At 40.9% G+C, this 19,195-nt stretch overlaps 2 protein-coding genes across 2 annotated transcripts; one reads left to right on the forward strand and one right to left on the reverse strand.

Moving 5' to 3' along the window:
• The first annotated feature begins 4,748 nt into the window (after positions 1–4,748).
• On the forward strand, positions 4,749–8,586 carry LOC131879023 (gamma-glutamylaminecyclotransferase C-like). The gene is made up of 4 exons (XM_059225215.1): positions 4,749–5,175; positions 5,352–5,675; positions 7,784–8,107; positions 8,417–8,586. Exons 1-4 carry the CDS (start codon positions 5,039–5,041, stop codon positions 8,478–8,480), a joined length of 849 nt encoding a protein of 282 aa, XP_059081198.1. The 5' UTR covers positions 4,749–5,038; the 3' UTR covers positions 8,481–8,586.
• Positions 8,587–9,945: 1,359 nt separating this feature from the next.
• Positions 9,946–17,810, reverse strand: LOC131879018 (uncharacterized). The gene is made up of 3 exons (XM_059225209.1): positions 17,639–17,810; positions 17,265–17,527; positions 9,946–15,171 (listed from the first exon to the last, which is right to left on the reverse strand). Exons 2-3 carry the CDS (start codon positions 17,501–17,503, stop codon positions 10,197–10,199), a joined length of 5,214 nt encoding a protein of 1,737 aa, XP_059081192.1. The 5' UTR covers positions 17,504–17,527; positions 17,639–17,810; the 3' UTR covers positions 9,946–10,196.
• Between the last annotated feature and the right edge of the window lie 1,385 nt (positions 17,811–19,195).

Consider the following 19,195-nt stretch of genomic DNA (forward strand, 5'->3'; position numbering starts at 1 on the left):
CACAACTGCCTTTGGCCAAGGGAAACCAAGGCAAACTACGTTTTCAATCAAACACCGGACTTCTACATTAGATCATGGCCACCTTGTCAAGCATTCCAATAATGAAGACTGGAGAGTTATTCATGGCAGATTATAGTCAAGACACCAAAGGTGCTTTTGGGGGAATTGGAAGTGAAAGGCACTCATCATTGACCATTGTTGTTTTTTAAAACAGACATGGTCTACGTATGGGGGAGGAGGATTGGCTGCAATGAAGGTGGCACACTCAAAAGTTACTCAACGGCACAATGAAAAACCAGCACATGTAAGAAGGTCTAAGGCGTGAGGATGATTGTTTCGGTTGCTTACGTGTGAAATGCATTCAACCAATTTGCCCTTTCCTCTGGCTTCATGATAAGTGCCATTCATGAAGAGCCCTTATTCGTCTATCAATAAAAACAGTTCAGATAACCGAAGCATAGGAACTAGTGGTTTTTTTTCAGACATATTTATTTTGCTCTTTTCCTACCTGGGGAAAGTCCCTCAACAATACATTATCTCCTCCACATTTTATTGTATGTAGTGTGTAAAGGCCGCAAGGCGTTCCTCGTATGTGAAGGTACGGTGTTTCCCTGTTGGCGGTATGAAGGTAAGAGTGGTTCTCCATGATGATTGCCATAATGATTGCAGTTGGGATTGTGGCTGGATAATGTGGGTTCGTTCGCACTTAGATCAAATACCCTCCTGGCCTTCCTTCTCTGCATCCAGAACTCGTTGACTTACATTCGGAGGAAAATGGGAAGATATGAAGTAATCATTATTATTTATATGGCTGCTTTGCGTGACGCCTGCCCAGTCCATGATGAGATGCGGCACAGAATGACGTCCCCTTGACCAACATTCTCCCAAGGTTTGGTCCTTGTAGGGTTCGGCCACCACATTCTCGAATCACCCAATCACACCATAAATCATGGTCTCAGTTGGCGACGTGGGGATAGAACCATTGTCCCCAAAACAAGATCATCTGGGACCATAAGCAGGTCAATAACAGAATACGGTAATTAGCAACGCCTTCTTATTTCACAGTGCCATTAACAGTGAAATTTGAGGCTGCAATGTGTGCCAAAGAGTTTTTCTAAGAGGGTTAGCCTTGACTCCTCCATTATATGACGAGGCAAAGCCTTAAAAACGTTGGTATCCTGCTGGTTCTGCGTCTTTGTGTTCCACGTTGGCTTTTCTCATGATGATACGAAAATAATGATCTTGGAGGGATTCGCGTTCGATCCTCCTGTTCCACTTTGGGTGCTAAGATCGAAACTCCCTTCACCCATTATATTGCTACGTTTCGAACATTTGCCATTTGTGGTTGAATCATTTCAGATTTCTTGGATTTCGGCCAAGAAGCAATTTGAACAAGTAAACAATTACGTCTATTCATAATGCCAAATATAGGAACTGTGGCTTCAATGAAAATCGAGGAAGTAGTCAAGGCTTCACCTCTCAAGTGCCAAATATTGAGTACAGGTGTATTTTTTTCAAGCTTTATTTGTCAGATGGACCAGTGTTTCTTTCTGATGTTTTACTTTTTATTTATGCCTTAACTCTTCTTTATATTTCAAGCTTTCGAGTGGTTCCATTCGAATAAAGGAGCAAACCAATTTAATGCAGTTCCCATCATTTACATGTCATCAGGCATTGGTTCGATTCATTTTCCCAACGACAGTCTTAAATTTAGACGCTATTCCACATCTAGCGTCAAACCTAAGCTCTATTTTAAACACTGTTTATAAGAGGACAATACAAAAATCGTTCATAAGACTTGGTGTTGGGGATTCGACTCATTTCCTTAAAGACATAACCACAATTAGGGACCACCCAATATTTAAATTTCTCCTGACTTGTACTTTCCTCCCCTCAAAACAGGATCAGTAAATGAAATCCAATCTGATCAATACTATAAAAATTCTGAACCATCCGTTCTCGTCATGAGCTTAAAAGACATTGATTGGAGAGTCGTGGAGAACCGCAATCTGGGATCTGGGATCTGGGATCGGCTATATCAATAGGCATGAGTCATGAGCGTTTGATAGATGGTCCATAAATAAGTTTTGTTTTTGCCCGATCAAGTGAGGCAAGTCCAAGCTAGTCGAGATTTTCACTCCCCAAAGCTTTTCTTTCTTAGCTAGAGCTATCTTTTCAAGGTCAGGCTCCGGAATGCCTCGAATGATTCAAGGCGGGACGATGAAGTTGGTGGGCCAAAGTCTTGTAATGATTAAATGATGAGCTTGTCCAGAAGTTAGTGGAAATGGATGTATGAGGATTAGACAGGATCAGACGGATTGCGGATTGCAGATTGCATCTTCTTTTCCAAACGCAGACGAGAAAATCTCTCGAATTGACAGTCCCGAAGTTTTTGGCTGGATGGTTGTTTGGGGGGCTCTTCTCTCATGAGGAAACATGTCTCAATGTTTTTGAAATTCAATATCGAGTTTGATCTTAGAGTCTTGGAGATCTGCATTCAACTGCCAGTGAGTTTCAGATCCCCCCGAGCTTTTGATGAAAATGCATTCAACACCGAACTAGAGAACTCATGAATTATTCCGTACAATTAGTTTGTCACCTGGGGCTGCTTTACTAGGTAAGAGTGGATGGTGCGGGTTTTGACATTAATCAGCCGAAGTTTTCATTGCGCCAGGGTGTCATTGCAGAGTGATTTGGCACACCATTCAGGCCTTAAAATTGAGCAATGGTCTCGGCTCACAATTGCATAATGCATTCAAAGTGTTCACCCGAGCTTCTCCGAGTAAGTGAACGGTTCAATTCATAGATTGGACTCGTTTTGAACATTGTACATACCGAGCCCTGCGCTCCACGTTCCAACAGAGAGAGTGAGCATGGAAACAGTGCCACACGCCAATCATTAATCCAATTTGTCATCTGATCAATCCAATTACGGGCTCATAGATTGATTAGCGGGTGACGGCGGAGAGAAGAGAGAATTGGCGTCTGTCCCTTCGAAATTGGACCAAGCTAGTGATACGTTCGTAGACAAGTCATGAAAATGGCTATTGGTTGTTATGTCATATTTCAATTGTTCTGGGTTTTAATTATGAAGTTTGATCAACCAAGACTTTTTTAATTTTTTTGCGGACTTCCTTACCGCTACCAGGATTGGAATCCCAGCAGTTCAAGACGAGAAGATTATTCATTTTACTTGATTTTTAAATATATATATTATTTGATCGACCAACGAATTAGAATTGGCTGATCTGGCTAATCCTTGAATATAAGGTTGATCCGGAATTTTTCATATGACAATTGTTCTGGGTTTTAATTATGAAGTTTGATCAACCAAGACTTTTTACAATGTATATACGTAGCTTAGAAGCTACTTTTATGATATGAGCTTTCCATGAAATCGAAAAATTCATAAGCGAGTACGATTGTAGTTAGTCACACGTGCTTCATGGACGATCACGGACAATTTGGATGGCATTTTTTTGACGTCGTTATCCAATTTGCTATTTTAGATTTATCGATAAGAGCCTTCAAATGGAATCGATTCACTAGATCCGATTAATAACTCGACGATGCTGTTGAGTCACATTATATGAGAATGACATGAAAATACCCTGATCATCCGAGTGCCCATTGGTGAACATAAAACTGTTGAGAATAGCTCTCAATGAATCTTTGCATCAATTTACAAAACCCACGTGATCGATTCATTTAGAGTTGTGATGTTCAGAACAGGAAATGAAAGAATCGATTTTTTTTTTCAAATTCAAGGTATAAAAAACAGGTCCAGAGTTATAGTCCAGCAATTTCGAGTTCCGTGTCCTCTTACTCAAGTAAGTAGAAAATGGGGTATGTTTTTATCTCATCGGACAGATTGAATCACAAACCAAATAGCCAAGAGTATGAGTGGTGAGCAAGTCAGACAGACCATCGAGTGTTAGAAGTTAGATTTGCCAAGGTGGCAACATAAAAGCACTCTGTGTGTAGCACCGACCCATAGAAAACCATATGAAGTTATCTATGCACATACCACTGGAACTAGAGGGATTAAACAGCCCTACTCCAGCCAATGACAGGCTTTTAGGTGTCTCCCATCCGCTAGAAGAACCGATCTTTTTTCTTTCGGTTCTAGAAAAAATACTAAAATAAGCCCCCATTTATGGAACGAATATTTGCTTTTTAGATTACTTCGTTTATACGAATTTTTTTGAGAACCAATCCAAAATGCAGAATCTGGAAATAGTAACCCTTCATAAGAAAATGAATTAGATATTTCCTTGACAAATTTATGCTTTTCTCCTCAAAAAATCAAAGAAAAATTTGAAAAATTTAGTTTCTTTTGGATCAAGAAAACTATTTGAATAGTCACACATTTCAAGAAATTGAAAAAGCATTTTTTAAAGCCAATCAGGCTAAACAGTAATAAACTGTAATTACATATTACGGGGGATTACATTCCCTGTAGCGGTTAGCAAAGCCCTTGAAAACTCAAACAATAAATATTTCTTGCATCAGGAATAAAATGCAATACACTTGAGGATTGATATTGTTTTATGCACTCATAAAAGTCATCAATCATTATTACTGTGCCATAATTCAATACCTGAGTTCGATTATAGGAACAATCGTGATAAAAAAATCTTTCTTCGTGGTTATTTGAAGGTTCCTGTATCCGGATTTTATTGTTCTCCGACATTGTACACCATCATCCCTAATTGAAAATAAGAGGTTTAGCGGTTATTTACATGGTATTGCGTGGGGTATTGTCGTCGTTGGTCCAGTTTGACCTTTTTGGCCTTCCAATTCAAGCATTCCAAAATTTCGGGGGTTTGACGGGATTTCATATTTTTTATAGTTAAATGGTAGAGCCCTTTGTTACTGACCCGACAATGTGCAGGGTTGACCACGCTAAACTGAATTCTGTTTTGGTCCATAAATAAGATTCAGTATTCCAAAAAAAATGCTGACAAACAAATAAACACTCGTGAACATCCTAACAACAACTACTCTTAGTGGAAAATAGAGACTCTTAAGATTAAGTATGTGTTCCAACATGACTGATGGGCATTATGTATTTGTGTATGGAACACTCAAGCAAAACGAACCCAATGAGCATTGGCTCAAAAACGGACTAAATGGGACTTCCGTCTTCATTGGATTGGGCCAAACCTCCGTCAGGTGAATTCAAATGTTTTTCTAAGTTTAATTGATTCCAAATCTAAGTAAGTATATAAACCAAAGCAGAACAGAAACTAGATGTAGTATGAGAGTAAGAAATAGTGTTTCAACAAACAAAGTCCTTCGAATTGATACACAATCCCAATTTCATATACATAAGATTGAAACGCCCCTAGGTATCCATTGGTAATTGGCACGAAGTACAATGTTCCATTTCTACTGGATCTACCCGATCAAGGCCAATTAATCCAAGGTGAGATCTACCAAGTTGACGAAGAAAAGTTGAAACATTTGGACGTACTGGAGGACTATCCCAAATGGTATACCCGACGAACAGAACGAATCACAATCTTGAAGTCAAGTCACAAGTCCGTGGAGAGTGTCCAGGAGTTGGAATGCGTCATGTATTTCTTGTTGAAGCACAGACCTGAAATGCTGGAGCTGCCTTTCTTGAACAACTATTCTTCATCGGGACCGCATGGGTTACCTTTTAAATACGAGTAAGTTTTAGGCAGTTCCAATACGAAAAAAGGGCATGGTATTATGGTATTCTGAAGTTCCATAAAACGTAGCTGTATTCGCAGTTTTTGGTGTGTTAGTGAAGATCAATTAATACATCTTTTATAAAGCTTCATTCAATATGGTTTTAAGGGTTCTTTAATTGATTGTTGTGCATTAAATTACAGCCATGATGATCCAACGGCTTTGGAACAAATCAAGGTGACAATGGAAACCTAGCCATGTCCCTTAGATCAATGGACCACTCGAGTTTGGGTATTCTGGTTTGATTACTATATTGCAAACAATAAAGGCATATCAGCTCAAAGCTTTTCTTCCTTGGATGTACGTATTTCAGTCTTATTTAGGTCGATGGAAGGCAATCTTTTGGTTTGAAAGTAAAAAATGATTGAGTACCTGCCACCTAACTTTGGGACGGTTCCAATTGAAAAGCAGAAGGTTCTGTGATTTATTTTCTCTAATTGCGCTCGAAATGTGAGGTCGTTGGTGTGCCTAAAGCTTCCACCTGGATGATGAAAAATGATTGTCCGGTCGTTTACATCATTGACCTTGGTCGATTGACTTAGCAAATGTGGAATGGTTGTGGGAGGTTTAATATTTGCATGTGAGCTCTCAATTGCGCCAACCGGTGGCTGATTCTCATCAAGATAAGAGATTCCTATATTCAAATAAATTCGTGACCCTTGCAAAATAAACATTTGGAACGAATACTCCCGATCTCACCAAGGAACAACGTAAACAGTGACTTGGCACACCTTGGATTGAACAAGTACTCCCTCAGCATGATTGACAAGCATTATGTATTTGTGTATGGAACCCTGAAACAAAACGAACCGAATGACCATTGGCTTAAGAATGGACAAAATGGAACTTCAGCGTTCATAGGAACTGGAGAAACTACCATCAAGTAAGTCTCAACTTAGTCTGAACCTTGATCCAAAAGGGTTTATATTTGATTATGGAAAGTCCTTTTGATTGATCAAGATTGTGTTTTACTGGCAATCTTTTGCGATTTCAAGATACGGCGCACTAGTGAACTAACATCGTTGATATTTTACCGCACCTGTGATCAGGTAGACCAGACAGTGTTTAAGATGGCTGGGTTTGCTTCATAAAAAAATGTCAAGACGATAGTTATTTTATATATACGACAAAAAGAAGAAAAGAAAAGGGATGCATCAGCAATATCTACGAGTACACCCAGTATCTGTCATATACCCACCAAAGTTTGTTATGAATCAAGTAGTCACAACTCAGCATGTACATATCTTTTCAATTACAGGTACATCACAGATCTACATTTTAACTACTCTCAATGATGGGATTTTATTGAACACTTGATAGGAAAAAGGTCAAGAGTTATTTTAAAGGAGATGGGATGTAGTGGTTAGGACAATTTCAAGGCACCAGAGAGGCCCTTGTTCAATTCTCATCCTGGACCTTCATGGAGAAACTATAAAATGCTAAACACACGACCTGAACCGGAGAGCCACCCTGATGTGGACCAGGACACTGTTTATGGATGATCATTATTGTTTTGACAGAATCCCATACCATAGTGACCATTTGCTTTGGCTAGGACACAGAGCTTCTTGAATGAATCAATTAGTCTTTCATTGGTTAGTTATTTTGATTTTCATTTATTCAAAGTGATTTTACGTTTATTGAGGATTTGGACAGTGTAGCTAATGGCCTTGAAGCACCTAGCTTCGTTAATCATGTCCTAAATAGCCACTTGGGTACCAAATAAGTTAGCTATTCGTTGCCTTTTGGCCTTTATCTCGCAACCCATTAGTCTTGGAAAATATTTTTTGTCACATTATCCTTGTGCCTTGAACAGATATGATACGAAGTAAGATTATCGCTATATTCAAATTGAGCATAATATGAGCTCCCGAACTCGATTAGAGCACATTGTTGCTATTTAAGAACGAGCTTCGAGCTACTCGAAAATTTCCTACTTAACAGGCCTCAGGACACTAGATGCTGCTAATAATTTTTTACCCTAAAGCACAGTGAATGCACAAGGTAACTCGCACATATGATAGATCTATACAGCATCCCTGTATGTTTTCATATTTTGATCTAGGTATCCTTTGGTCATTGCCTCCAAGTACAACATCCCTTTCCTCCTGGACCTACCCAATCAAGGTCATTTCATCCAAGGCGAAATCTATCAAGTCAATGAAGAGAAATTGAAACATTTGGACGTGCTTGAGGATTATCCCAAATTGTACAAACGTCGGCTTGAGTGCATCAAAATCTTGAAGCCTACTCACAAGTCAGTTGAGAATACAATTGAACTTGAATGCATCGTGTACTTATTGGTTAAGCACAAGCCGGAAATGCTGGAGTTGCCTTTCCTGGACAACTATTCTTCGTCTGGACCACACGGGCTCCCATACAATTCCAGGTACGTAGGTATTGGTGCGATTAGAAGTCAATTACTTTTCACACATGAAAACATACCATAGAGCTTTGGATTTGATTTTGTGAAGTAACCTTATCTTAAGGCCCGTTTCAAAGATCGTCACAGTCTGCAATCTCTAGTTTTTCTTAGTGAAATCATTGTTCTAGCTTTTTGCAATGAAAATGAACTTGTAAGTTGTGCAGTCGCACCAAAACTCATACCCTTTTTAGATAATCTATTGAATAACATACTAAACAAAGCAGTATCATGTTGGAATCCGACAAAGATTAATTCGATTGTTTCGTTTCACAGTAATGATGATCTCAGCGATCCCGAAGATATTAATGTGGACACCAACACTCAACCCGGCACTTAATCAAGGATGATAAATCGAGTCTAGGAACTTCAACTGCATTTGTTTTGCTTTTCTTTCTTTTCAACGAGAGCTGAATAAAGATACTTCAAGTCATTGGACTTCAAAAGCTCGTTTCAAATAGTATAAGGGAAGTCAAGAGTGACGATTACTGAGTGCTTTAAAGAATTGTATTAATGCAGACAAAACAGTACAAATGTGAAATGCAAAATAAGCACACTTTGTAAATACCTAACTTTCATTTATTTTTTTTTATAGCAGATATTTTTCCAATCAGAAAATTTTACAAACGTTTACTGGAAGTGCAAAATGTTCTTTTTAACTTTGTCAGAATTCATTCTTTAACAAAAATATGATGGTGATGTAAATACAGGTTGAACTGGAATTAACTTCGTTTGGTAACAAGATGGACACTGCTTATAACAGAGTGTGTATTCTCTCGAACAAAAGTAGGAATTATTGAGTCGATTGATCCACATGTTTTTCGTTATAGTTGCAGATTTGAATGTTTATATTTATCAATCATTACTGCTTGGAATAAAATACCCGGAACTACAGAAGTATCAAATTGAATGCGAACAATTGCTATTCTTTTTAGTTGTTTTTTTCACGGGGTTTTCTAACCGCTCCAAAGAATGTAATCCTTGGTACTATCAAAATGAAAGGTCAGATTTCGTCTATCTTATACCTTTTAAACGTTCTATGATATTTGGTCTACCAACGAATTTGAGTTGGCAGACCGAGCTAGTCCTTGAATGTAGGGTTGATCTGGAATGCTATCTAAAAATGTGTCCAAGTCTGACTTGAAAGATGCTACCGGATCAAGAAGGCCTACGTATTACCCACAAATATGAGAGGGAAGCAAATGAAACATTATATAGTCTCAACTTTTTTTAATCTCTCTCAATGCAAGAGCCCTCTCATTCCTTTAGTGTTTTAATGTCTTTATATTGATATTATATCTAATTCAACAATGCATTTTTGTTGATAGACCAGCCTAGGCAGATATTGGATGCACGGTTGATTCGGAATCTGGATGAAACTTTGTCCTAGTCCACCTTGACAGCTCCTACTTTGTGGATCAGCAATGTCGACATCTTTATTCTTTGTACAATAAGGAGTAGTTGAGATGATCCAAAGGGCTTGCTGCTAATAACTAAAAATGTCCTTAAGCAGTTGTACGTGACAAATGCATTACACTTCAGCAATTCAGCTCGTATCAACTTCACAACATAAATTTCGCAAGGCATGATCCAAATCAAAGTGAGTATTTTTTGTGAGCACCAAGTCAAATGATCAGTATCGGGGACCGACCTCTCAATATTTAGTGAACGAATGTATTTGAAATTATGAAAAGAATGGATATTTTGAAATCAGACCGTCACAAAGCATGTCTTTGGGATCCCATGCACAGATCTAATCCTAGATAAACGATGCGTCAGTAAGATAAACGAGTAAATGAATACAGGGCTTGGATTTTTGTTCGTTGTTTTATCAGATTGCCTTCCAAACACATCATGAACGACATTAAATGAACTTTTGTAACCGTGTTAACAAGATCTTTTCCAAATTACCTTTGTCCTTTGACATTTGATTCGATTTTGACGGATCCTGGGAGTGGAGCATGTCTTTGAAGAACGCTTACTGAAGATAATATTTGCTTAAATAGCTACCAAACGAGAATAAATGATACAAAAACAGCAAAAGAGTTCAATGACATTAACCAAAAACGGGGGAGATGGCATCATTGATCCGATCCAAGAGGGTATTTGAAATACGGTTCCTCATGTTTGGTGGCACATCGAGATTGGTCATTGCATCTCGAACTTCACTTCTCCTCATTCCTCTCATATCCCTCATCAAGTTCAACATGTCAATGTCGTCCGAGTTGTTCTCAATCACCTCATTGATTGCCGTCACAATCATATCCGTGATGGATTCAGCACTGGCAGAAGACATGGATTGCAATTGTTGGCCCATATTCATTTGAATCATATCCATGGCCATTGTCATGACTTGCTCCATGGTCATGAGTTCACGCTTACAAATGGTCGTACTGGGCATGTTGGTATTGCTAAACGGAAGCTGACTTGGGTTCGTGATCTCAGTTTGGAGACATAGGAGCACTTCAGTATCTTGGGAGAGTGGAACACGATCTGAGGTGAAGCATTGGCGTTGTTGAAAGCCTCCCAAGTTCAGGAAACACAAATGTGGCAAGGTCGTCAAGAGGCCTAAAATTGGTTCTTCATCGGCTGGCACGTCGATTGAAGTATCCTCCAAGAGAGCTTGGTCGTGGATTTCCATGTGGTCTTCCAAGTTTCCGTCGGTAGAATCCTGAGATTCCACTGATATGTCGATGCTCAATTGCTCAATAAGATCCATTTCCGAGCGTTGGGAAGGTTCATCCATTGCTTGATTGGCCACACATTTCCTAACTTCAAAAGTTGGCATGGCATTAATCGTGGTTCCGCTCAAAGCAGGTAAACAACTCAAATCCTCGACCCTAACATTATTGGGGATCGAATCCTTCGCAAAGCACATGTGGTCCTCGAGTTTTGGGACATTACCATTCACTTTTAGACATTTAATCGTTTGCAAAGTCATCTTGGGATTTGTTGAGACCCCAATGCTTGAATCCAAGGAGTTTTGGAACGCTTTGGTCAAACAAAATCGGGTGGAGCTTAAGCATTCCAACATTTCAAAAGGGTATTCACTCAACACCTTCATGGGCGTGTTCTGCTTGAAACATTGTCGTGCCATGGAGACTGGCATTTGAAATCCATCCATGAGCATCATATCTTTACATTTGACTTCCTCCAAATTTTTAATCAATCGATCAGCATCAGATTTGTTGAGCAAGACCATTTTATTGACGTTCATTTTGCTCTGGTTTTTGGACTTCTTTGGAACTAGCTTGACATTCAAAGGTTTCCTGGCAATACAATCGAGCTTGACCATCTCAAAGTCTTGGGACTCTTTGATCTGATTGGGAAGACAAGAGAGCTCTTCCGTTTGAATTTCCCGCCTTCGATTGGCTCTCCTCTTGGCCTGTCCAGTAAAACAATTTCTCCTCTCCAATTTGCCCTGAACTGAACACAAGTGCTGATCCGTTTGGAAGCGCTTTTTCCCTTGGTTTCGTTGGTTCTCTTTGACTTTTACGTAACACTGGGAGTCGCTCAAAAAGGAGTCGATACCGTTCTTGGGTGGTGTGGTGAGTGCCTTTTGAGAAATACAAGATAACCGCTCCACTAGGTCATCCATATCTTTGAAGCTCATGGCTTTGGGATCGTCCAAGCAAATCCTGAGCTCCAGGTTTACAGACTGCTTCCTAGACCGTGAGCCCTTCCGACAAAGTCGGACTTCACTTTTTGGGATCTGAACCATTCCGTTCATCATCATGACATTTGCTACAGACGAGTCATTTGTGTCATAGTCATAATTGTCACCCTCGTAGTCGTAGTCGTAGGTGTCAGGAGCCGATGTAGTAGCGTCTCTCTGATTTTGTTTAATCTTGTCCATGGCCATCACTTCGTCCGTGGTACATATGAGCTTCTCGGTGAATAAGATGAGGTCTGACAGAATTGCAGATTGGACATCCACATTGGTCGTTTGAGAACTGAGGCAAGTGACCATGATACCACTTTTGGCCATGGGATTGGACCCATCCTTTTTCGGATGACACATCATTTCCTTGAAATCAAATACATTGGAATCAGGGTCCAAGCATTGCCTGACTTCTAAATCTGATGAGCCACTTGTTTTCGAAGAAGACATGCCCATCAACATCTGCATGAAATCTTGTTCATTGGTCGGCTCGTTCGATTTTTTTTCCTCTGATTTAAAGCACAAGGACTCCTCAACAAATGGAAGCACTGAAATAAGGTTGCCTGTGATTGGATTACCACCTTTGGACAAGCAGAACGATCGTTCCAGTGTTTTTGGAACAGTTGCTGGCAACTTGTCCAATGGGGCTAAGCAGGTCTTCTCTTTTATGGATTCACCAATGTCCTCAAGTTTGTCCGGATTCAAGCAAGATCTGCTCTCGAAAAATGGGTCCGAAAGGTTCAAAGCCAGGGGTTGGGACAACAGTAACACTGGTGAAGACGATTGCGAATGCTTCACCGCCAAGCATTTGGTGGGCGCCACAAATGGAGCCAGATCCACCAATGAGAGTTCCAAAGCAGCGACGGGATCAATCTCGTCCCTGACGCAAAAGTAGTCCTTGAGGACACTGGATTTCATGGTCGTGTTTGGAAAGCATATCTGGTCGGTGAGGAGGGTCCCTTCTGCCAAGCACATCTTCATTTGAGGAACTGGAAAGGTGACTTCCTTCACCTGCTCGTGACAAAAGTAAGTCTCAACAAATGGGATGGAAAAGATCAGATCTTCAGGGGTGGCGTTCAGAAAATCTCGATCCTCTGGCATGCAGAAAAGTGGCTTTAGGTCTGAGGAAGTCAAAGTAAGTTGATTTTTGGGCAGCTTGGGAAGACAGCTCCTTGTTTCCACAAATAGATTATTCAAGTCGAAGGTCTCGTTGAGGAAACAAGCCCTTTTTGTAAAAGTGAACTGGAATCCGGAGATGGGAGAGCTGGTCCTCTTTGTCGATGTGTCTTTGGGCTTGACTTCATTGTCACCCAAGAGGCATGCGCTCTCTTCCATTCTGCCCAACATATTCATTAATCCTTGTTTAAGACTCATCCCCTCAGGCATGCACGTTTTCAAGACAATCTTGTCCAAGATCTCGTTATCCTCTAGAACATCCTTTGTGATCTTATTTAAGCACATCCGCTCCTCAAAAGCCATTTGTCCGGTGCTTTCAAATTGCTTGGTTGATGCACATTTCCTTGTTGAAAAGCTCTTAAGGGCATTGGCCTTTTTCATCATGACTCCCTTCATTTCCAAGCTCTTCATCATGGACGCCATTTTGATGACTTCATTTCGGTCAGACATGGTTTTGATGGCCTCTTGTAGACTGGTCATCATCTTGCTCATGGTCATAGGCTGAGTGCCTTTTGCCATGAAACAAAGCTTTTCTTTCACGAAAGGTGCCAATGCTGACACATCCACTTCATCCCCAGGACTGACTACTCGAGCACTATTTTCATCAAGGCAAAAATTACTTTGCAAGTCATTCATTTCATCTTTGGCCATATCTAGCTGAACGCATTTCAAGCTTGCCGCCACGACAGTTCTGCCCTTCTCGACCAGACATATTTCTGTTGTTGTTGTTGCTGCTGTTGGAACATTGGAACTGGAAGGACTCTTTGACATTATCATTTTCGCCATCAGCGTCTTCATCATATTCATCATCTTGCTCATCTCCTGACGGTCGGACGAAGTCTTCATGGAGTCCTGCAGGGTCATAATCATGGCTCTCGGGCCCATAGCTTGCATCTTCGGATTGGCCTGACATTGTTTACTTTCTACGAAGGGGGCCAAAATAGACGGTTCAATCATTTCGCCCACTTGAAGTATTCTTGCCACATTATCATCCAAACAAAACGCTTGAATCAAGTCCATGATTTCCGGAGCACCCGCTTTGGAGCATGAATATTTTTCCACTGTTATTCTTCCATTCTTATTCTCCACTAAACAAAGCTCTTGTCTCAAATTGGATCCTAGCATGTTTGGGGACAGAGAAGTCATGTCTCCTTTACCTGATCCCGGAACGCTTGTGGGGCTCCTCGTGCCTGAACCGATATTTTTATTTACAGACTCAGAAGCCTGCTTTGAGCCCATATCCTGTGGAAGACATGGAACTTGTTGAAAAGGAATGGCACTCAGGGTTTTGGGGCTATTGTTCAATTCCAGGACACAACTGACGGTTACTAAAGTTCCCAAGACATCTAAATCAAAAACTTGTTTAGAAAACTCGGGCAGACAAAAGCGAATTCCCAGTTGTGGAACTGAGACAGAAGTCGGTGCATTCTCATCCAAGCAAAATCTGATCGAGGACTTCTCCCGGAATGCCAATAATTTCTCTTCTAACGTTCCATCGTCGAAGCTCGGCAAATCTGGAACAACTGTCGGATAATCACCGTAGTCATACTCGTTATTATAGCTGTAGTCTAAATTGTCTGAGTTCGCATTGGGTGGTTCTAATGAAGTGGATGGAGTCATGGGACCAGCATTCGGCAATGTCCCATAATCAAAATCAGTATAATCGTAGTAGTCAGATCCATATTCGTAGATTGGACCCACAGCAGTGGCAGTCGGTGCATTGTGAGCATTTGGTGTTGGTTTTGGCTGGAATACCCCATAGGATGTTGAAAGAGGCTGGTCTGTCAATGTTCCCCCTACTGTTCCTTCTTGGTTGGACTGAGATGAAACTGGTGCAACGGACCCATTGGTGTCATCTGGTCCAGGCAAATAACTGTTTGGGGGAGCCTGCACTTGAGAATTAGCGGCAGACACTCCCAAATTGGACATACTTTTGCCGGGGTTAGCTGGAGCGACGTATCTGTTCACAGGAGGTTGGCTTGCGTTTTTGAGGCCATTGGCCTTTATGGAAGAAGGTAATGAGTCTCGTTCCTTGCCAGCGGCTAGAGCTCGGTCTTGGCCTTGGACTCGGCCTTTTCGAAACTCTTTTTTGTTCGGCTGGAATACCTGGTTGAGATTGTTTTTCTTGTTATTGATATGGGTTTGTATTTTGTTGAAGACCCTCGTTTGTTTCTTTCCCACTTGATTCAGCAACCTATTACAACGAATATAGAACCAGTTTAATATGAGAGATGCATTTTCCCCAACCATTTCGCTCAAGCTGCTTCAATGTACGCATTGTGCCTGCTGTTGTTGTCGCCTTTTGACATTTCTTCCTACCTAATTTTGGCATCGTTGTCCTAGAGGTCATCTGCAAGGCTGCAGGTCATCTGGACTTGAATATTGCGATTTTCCGAATAATATGCTCAAAGGTTGCATGGAAAATGTCATTAGTCATTACCCTCTCTGTTCTTAAGCCAGACGTCTTTGTGAAATTCAGTATGCCACGCCATAAATGGAGCAAGTTCGCCGACGATTTTCCAATTTTCTTCTTGCTACGTTTGGATCAGCCCAGATATTGAAAGTGGGATCAAATGGTTCAATGTCTTGGAAACGGGCAAAGGCGGTGAGGGCGTGAACCGTTGGAAATCTCGACCGTTCCCCGAGGGAGATAAAATATGCGGGACCTTACATTAAAAAAGTTTGCGGTTTCCCTATCAGAAGCAGCCCTTTGTATAAATCTTGAAGGAACTCGAACTTAGAGCGTACTCTTTATGCTAGACACACCCTCTATTCATGAAACTGTTCCATAAAATGGGAATGAATATCCAACGTAAAGTACCAAAAAACCAGACTCGCTTCTCCTTAAATTATGCCTGCCATAAAAGCCAGTATTTTACACCCCGTAGCTCGGACCTCGAAACCAATGGTCCGAAACCATTTATCCAGCTTTTGAACAGCTTTAATGGCTCTAAGCTCGTTGGGGAAAAGCATTTTGAATCAAATAACTTGTTTGGACTGAAGGAACATGGATGTCGTAATGAAATGATCAATCACAATGTGCCCAGCCAGCGACGAAATGCAAGACTCGGACATCTTTGCAAAATTCATTGGTTATTTGAAAAGTCATCTTATGATGAAAAACCAGCCCATTGCCTTTCGAAAAAAAATCCACGTGGTCGGCATCCCAGAAGCGCTCTCCCTTCATTGCGTCTTTTACGAGTTTCATGGTTCAGAATATACTTTGGTAGTAACATTTTCAAATGCACTTTTGTCGGATGGATCATTAAAGCGTCTGCCAGATCTTGGGTCAGTTATTCAGTGGATTTGGCACGCCCGGAAAGTATTTTCCTAGTGTACATAGAAAGGGAGTCCGTCAAGGCTGGAGAGTAGAGCTTTTTTAGACCTCGCTAGATGACGTTCCAACTTTTGGTTCGGCGATGGCAAAATTCGACTTTGACGGAATTTATGCCATTTTCTACCATGTGCTAGCAAAAAATGGCTGAAAGTGGCAGAAGATACTGAAAGGTGGTTGAAAATGGCCGCCGGTGCTTGAAATGCCCGAGCTAAATACAAAACATTGGTCAATGACAAGAGATAATAATGGCTTGATCTTTGCTAACTAATATCAATAGCTTCCAAGCACCCAAGTCTGAAATTCAATGCAAATCAAGCAATTCCTTAAAAAGTGTGATACATGAGGCATTTTTCTGTGATTTCTGGAAAAGTTTTATCCACAAGCTTTAAATAGTAGTCAAAACGAATGCGCCATTTGAGTGATATTTTGATCTACAATTTTGATCATTATGATTTTGACTAAAATAGATTAGCCTCATGGCAACGATTGTTTGTAATGGTAATTTTCAAACGCTACAGATACATGTAAATATCTTGATCAGCATCTTGCATTTCAATGCAAAATTGTTTTACCGGCATGTCAAGGCTTCAGTCAGGCATGAAAAGGAATTGAAAACGCACGCAAGCATAAGAAAAAAATTCTACATGTTCACAAATATTCCTTTTGGGCATTTTCTGTCATTTTTGGCCACATTTTTTCCACGAATTTTAGCGTGTCTATTTTACTGTGCTCAACTTGATTTCTTTATGGTCGATAACAACTGAGCTCTTGTCTCTTTTCCATTCTCAATTGATGGGCAAGGCACAAAAAGGCGATTAAACATGTCGTTAGAGTGTCAGTCAGTGAATAAATGCTACACAGTGCCCTCTTTTTAGTGACTGTGCAATGAAACCAGCTTGAGCGAAAGGGAAGGCGACCTAATGTCTTTGAACTGGGTGGGATGAACTTACTGAGTCAAAGGCCGAGTTTTATTGGCCTTGTTCTTGGGCAAGAACTTCAGAAATCGCCCTTGGCGAGTGGCAGAGTTGCCATTCCGAAAAACTTCCGAAATTGGAGGCTGGCCCCGCCTTGGTCTTTGGAGTTTTTGCTCTTCCTTAGATGTTGAGGGTCGCTCAGCCGAAGATGACAGCGGGATTGATTGCGTCTTGGATGGGACAGAAGGTTCAAACGAGCCTGCCAAAAAATCCATCCCAGATTCAGGGCCCTCCGGTGACTACATATCAAAGCGAACGAAAAGAAATACATTAAACAAGAGGAAAGAAAACAATATAACCAAGGAGTGGTTGACAACAATATCTGAAACCAATTTTTTCTCTTGTCCTACGTTTCGGGTCTGATCCAATAACGATTTCCATTTGGCATCCTCGGATCGTTCCGGAAGCCGGATCCCAACCTTGGTCCAAATGTTGGGATGCTTGGGTTGCAGAATGCTTGACAGACCCGAAGATGATGGCGTCTCGGTTTTGAAAGGTACGTTCTTTGCGGTGGCAGAATCGTCGTCTGGCGAGGGAGCAGTTCCAATTTTGAGTAAAGGAAACACTCAATAAGTTGTTCTTTAAATACTTACCTCTTTTCAAACGGACCCGACCTTGAGTGGCAATCTATCAAATGTAAAAGAACACGTGAAAATTTATCGCTAAATAACAAGAAACAGGCATGTCAAAACATCGACCTGACGCCGATATCCCACTCAAGGTGTCTTTTGTTTGGGAATGGGAATGTGGTGCCTTGAAGTGACACTTCAGGCCTTAAAGTGTCAGAAATGCTTAAGGCTTTTCTTTCCCTGTCGGCTTGCTCTTGCCATTCCTATCCTTCTCAGTCTTTTTACTTCGAAAGACAAAAACTTTGGTCTCAAACCAGAAAAGGCTTCATTTCGAAAGGATCCCATGTTCAATTATTAGGCCGAAAGTAACAGCTTTTTCGGATCGAATGACTTAATTTCGAATGCAATAAGTTTTCCAACAACCTACCGACTTCACAATCAAGGATTCACAAAGGAAGGGGAAAGTGGAAAGATAGTCTTGTCAATTTGTCAACTATTCAAGAACCGAGGGTTCCAGGAGGTCAATGCCAGACTTTTGAAGCAATCACAAATGGAACAACTTGTTCCAACTCTCGCCAAGTGGTCAGGATCAAGTGGTGCTTGGGCAAGGCCAAGCCAAGGCCACGAGAAGGCCAAGCCAGGACACGATTGGTATTTATAATGCATTGGATGTCGTCACACCCAAGAGTGAGAGCATCCATGTGAATGGAAAGACGCTCAATTTTGAGGAGCCTGGAGAGGCGTGGGATGATGCTCAATGATGTTACGGGAGCGAGAAAGTCTTCTCTGCAGTCCTTTTCCTCCTTATTTCACGAGTGAAGGGACTCGGTGATTGAGCCTATTCATAGTTGACATGATGACGATGTCTTTGTGATTTCACGAAAGGAACATTGAGACCATGCGCGAGAAGAACACTGGAACTCACAAATCTTGATTCCTCCATTCACAAGATGCCTTGTTTCAGCTTTACATAGGACACGATCACTCTTGCTCTTAGTGGCTGAGTTTTTCGTGTTATTGCTGAGCTGAATATTCTTGTGGCTTCCCATTCCAACCTTTTTCTGACTTTTTGCACGCCAAGGCCAATTATTGGCCAGAAAGGCAAACGTATTGTTGCACTGGAGTAGTATTCATTTTCTTTTTTGCGTTTGCGAAAGTCAAATGATTTTCAGATCCGCATTGTAGTACCTCAATTGTGTCACTTCGCAGGCAACGAACAAACATCTTTACTGTCAAAACATTTCAGTTATTGAGTGTCTTTTTTTCCACAGGATAAGCACCAAAGTCTGTGCGTAACTTTGTTCTTCCAAGGCCTCTTGAAGAGAAAGTCTTCAACTC

The sequence above is a fragment of the Tigriopus californicus genome, chromosome 4 (assembly GCF_007210705.1).
Source record: "Tigriopus californicus strain San Diego chromosome 4, Tcal_SD_v2.1, whole genome shotgun sequence".
Lineage (NCBI taxonomy): Eukaryota > Metazoa > Arthropoda > Copepoda > Harpacticoida > Harpacticidae > Tigriopus > Tigriopus californicus.

What these genes read in the sequence shown, in the direction of transcription:
- LOC131879023 (XM_059225215.1), top strand. Translation starts at nt 5,039, where the DNA reads ATGTGTTCCAACATGACTGATGGGCATTATGTATTTGTGTATGGAACA. An exon ending in TTGGGCCAAACCTCCGTCAG is followed by an intron (nt 5,176 to 5,351) that starts GTGAATTCAAAT and finishes AAACGCCCCTAG; the next exon opens with GTATCCATTGGTAATTGGCA. An exon ending in GGGTTACCTTTTAAATACGA is followed by an intron (nt 5,676 to 7,783) that starts GTAAGTTTTAGG and finishes ATTTTGATCTAG; the next exon opens with GTATCCTTTGGTCATTGCCT.
- LOC131879018 (XM_059225209.1), bottom strand. Translation starts at nt 17,503, where the DNA reads ATGGATTTTTTGGCAGGCTCGTTTGAACCTTCTGTCCCATCCAAGACG. An exon ending in AAAACTCGGCCTTTGACTCA is followed by an intron (nt 15,172 to 17,264) that starts GTAAGTTCATCC and finishes TCGTTGTAATAG; the next exon opens with GTTGCTGAATCAAGTGGGAA.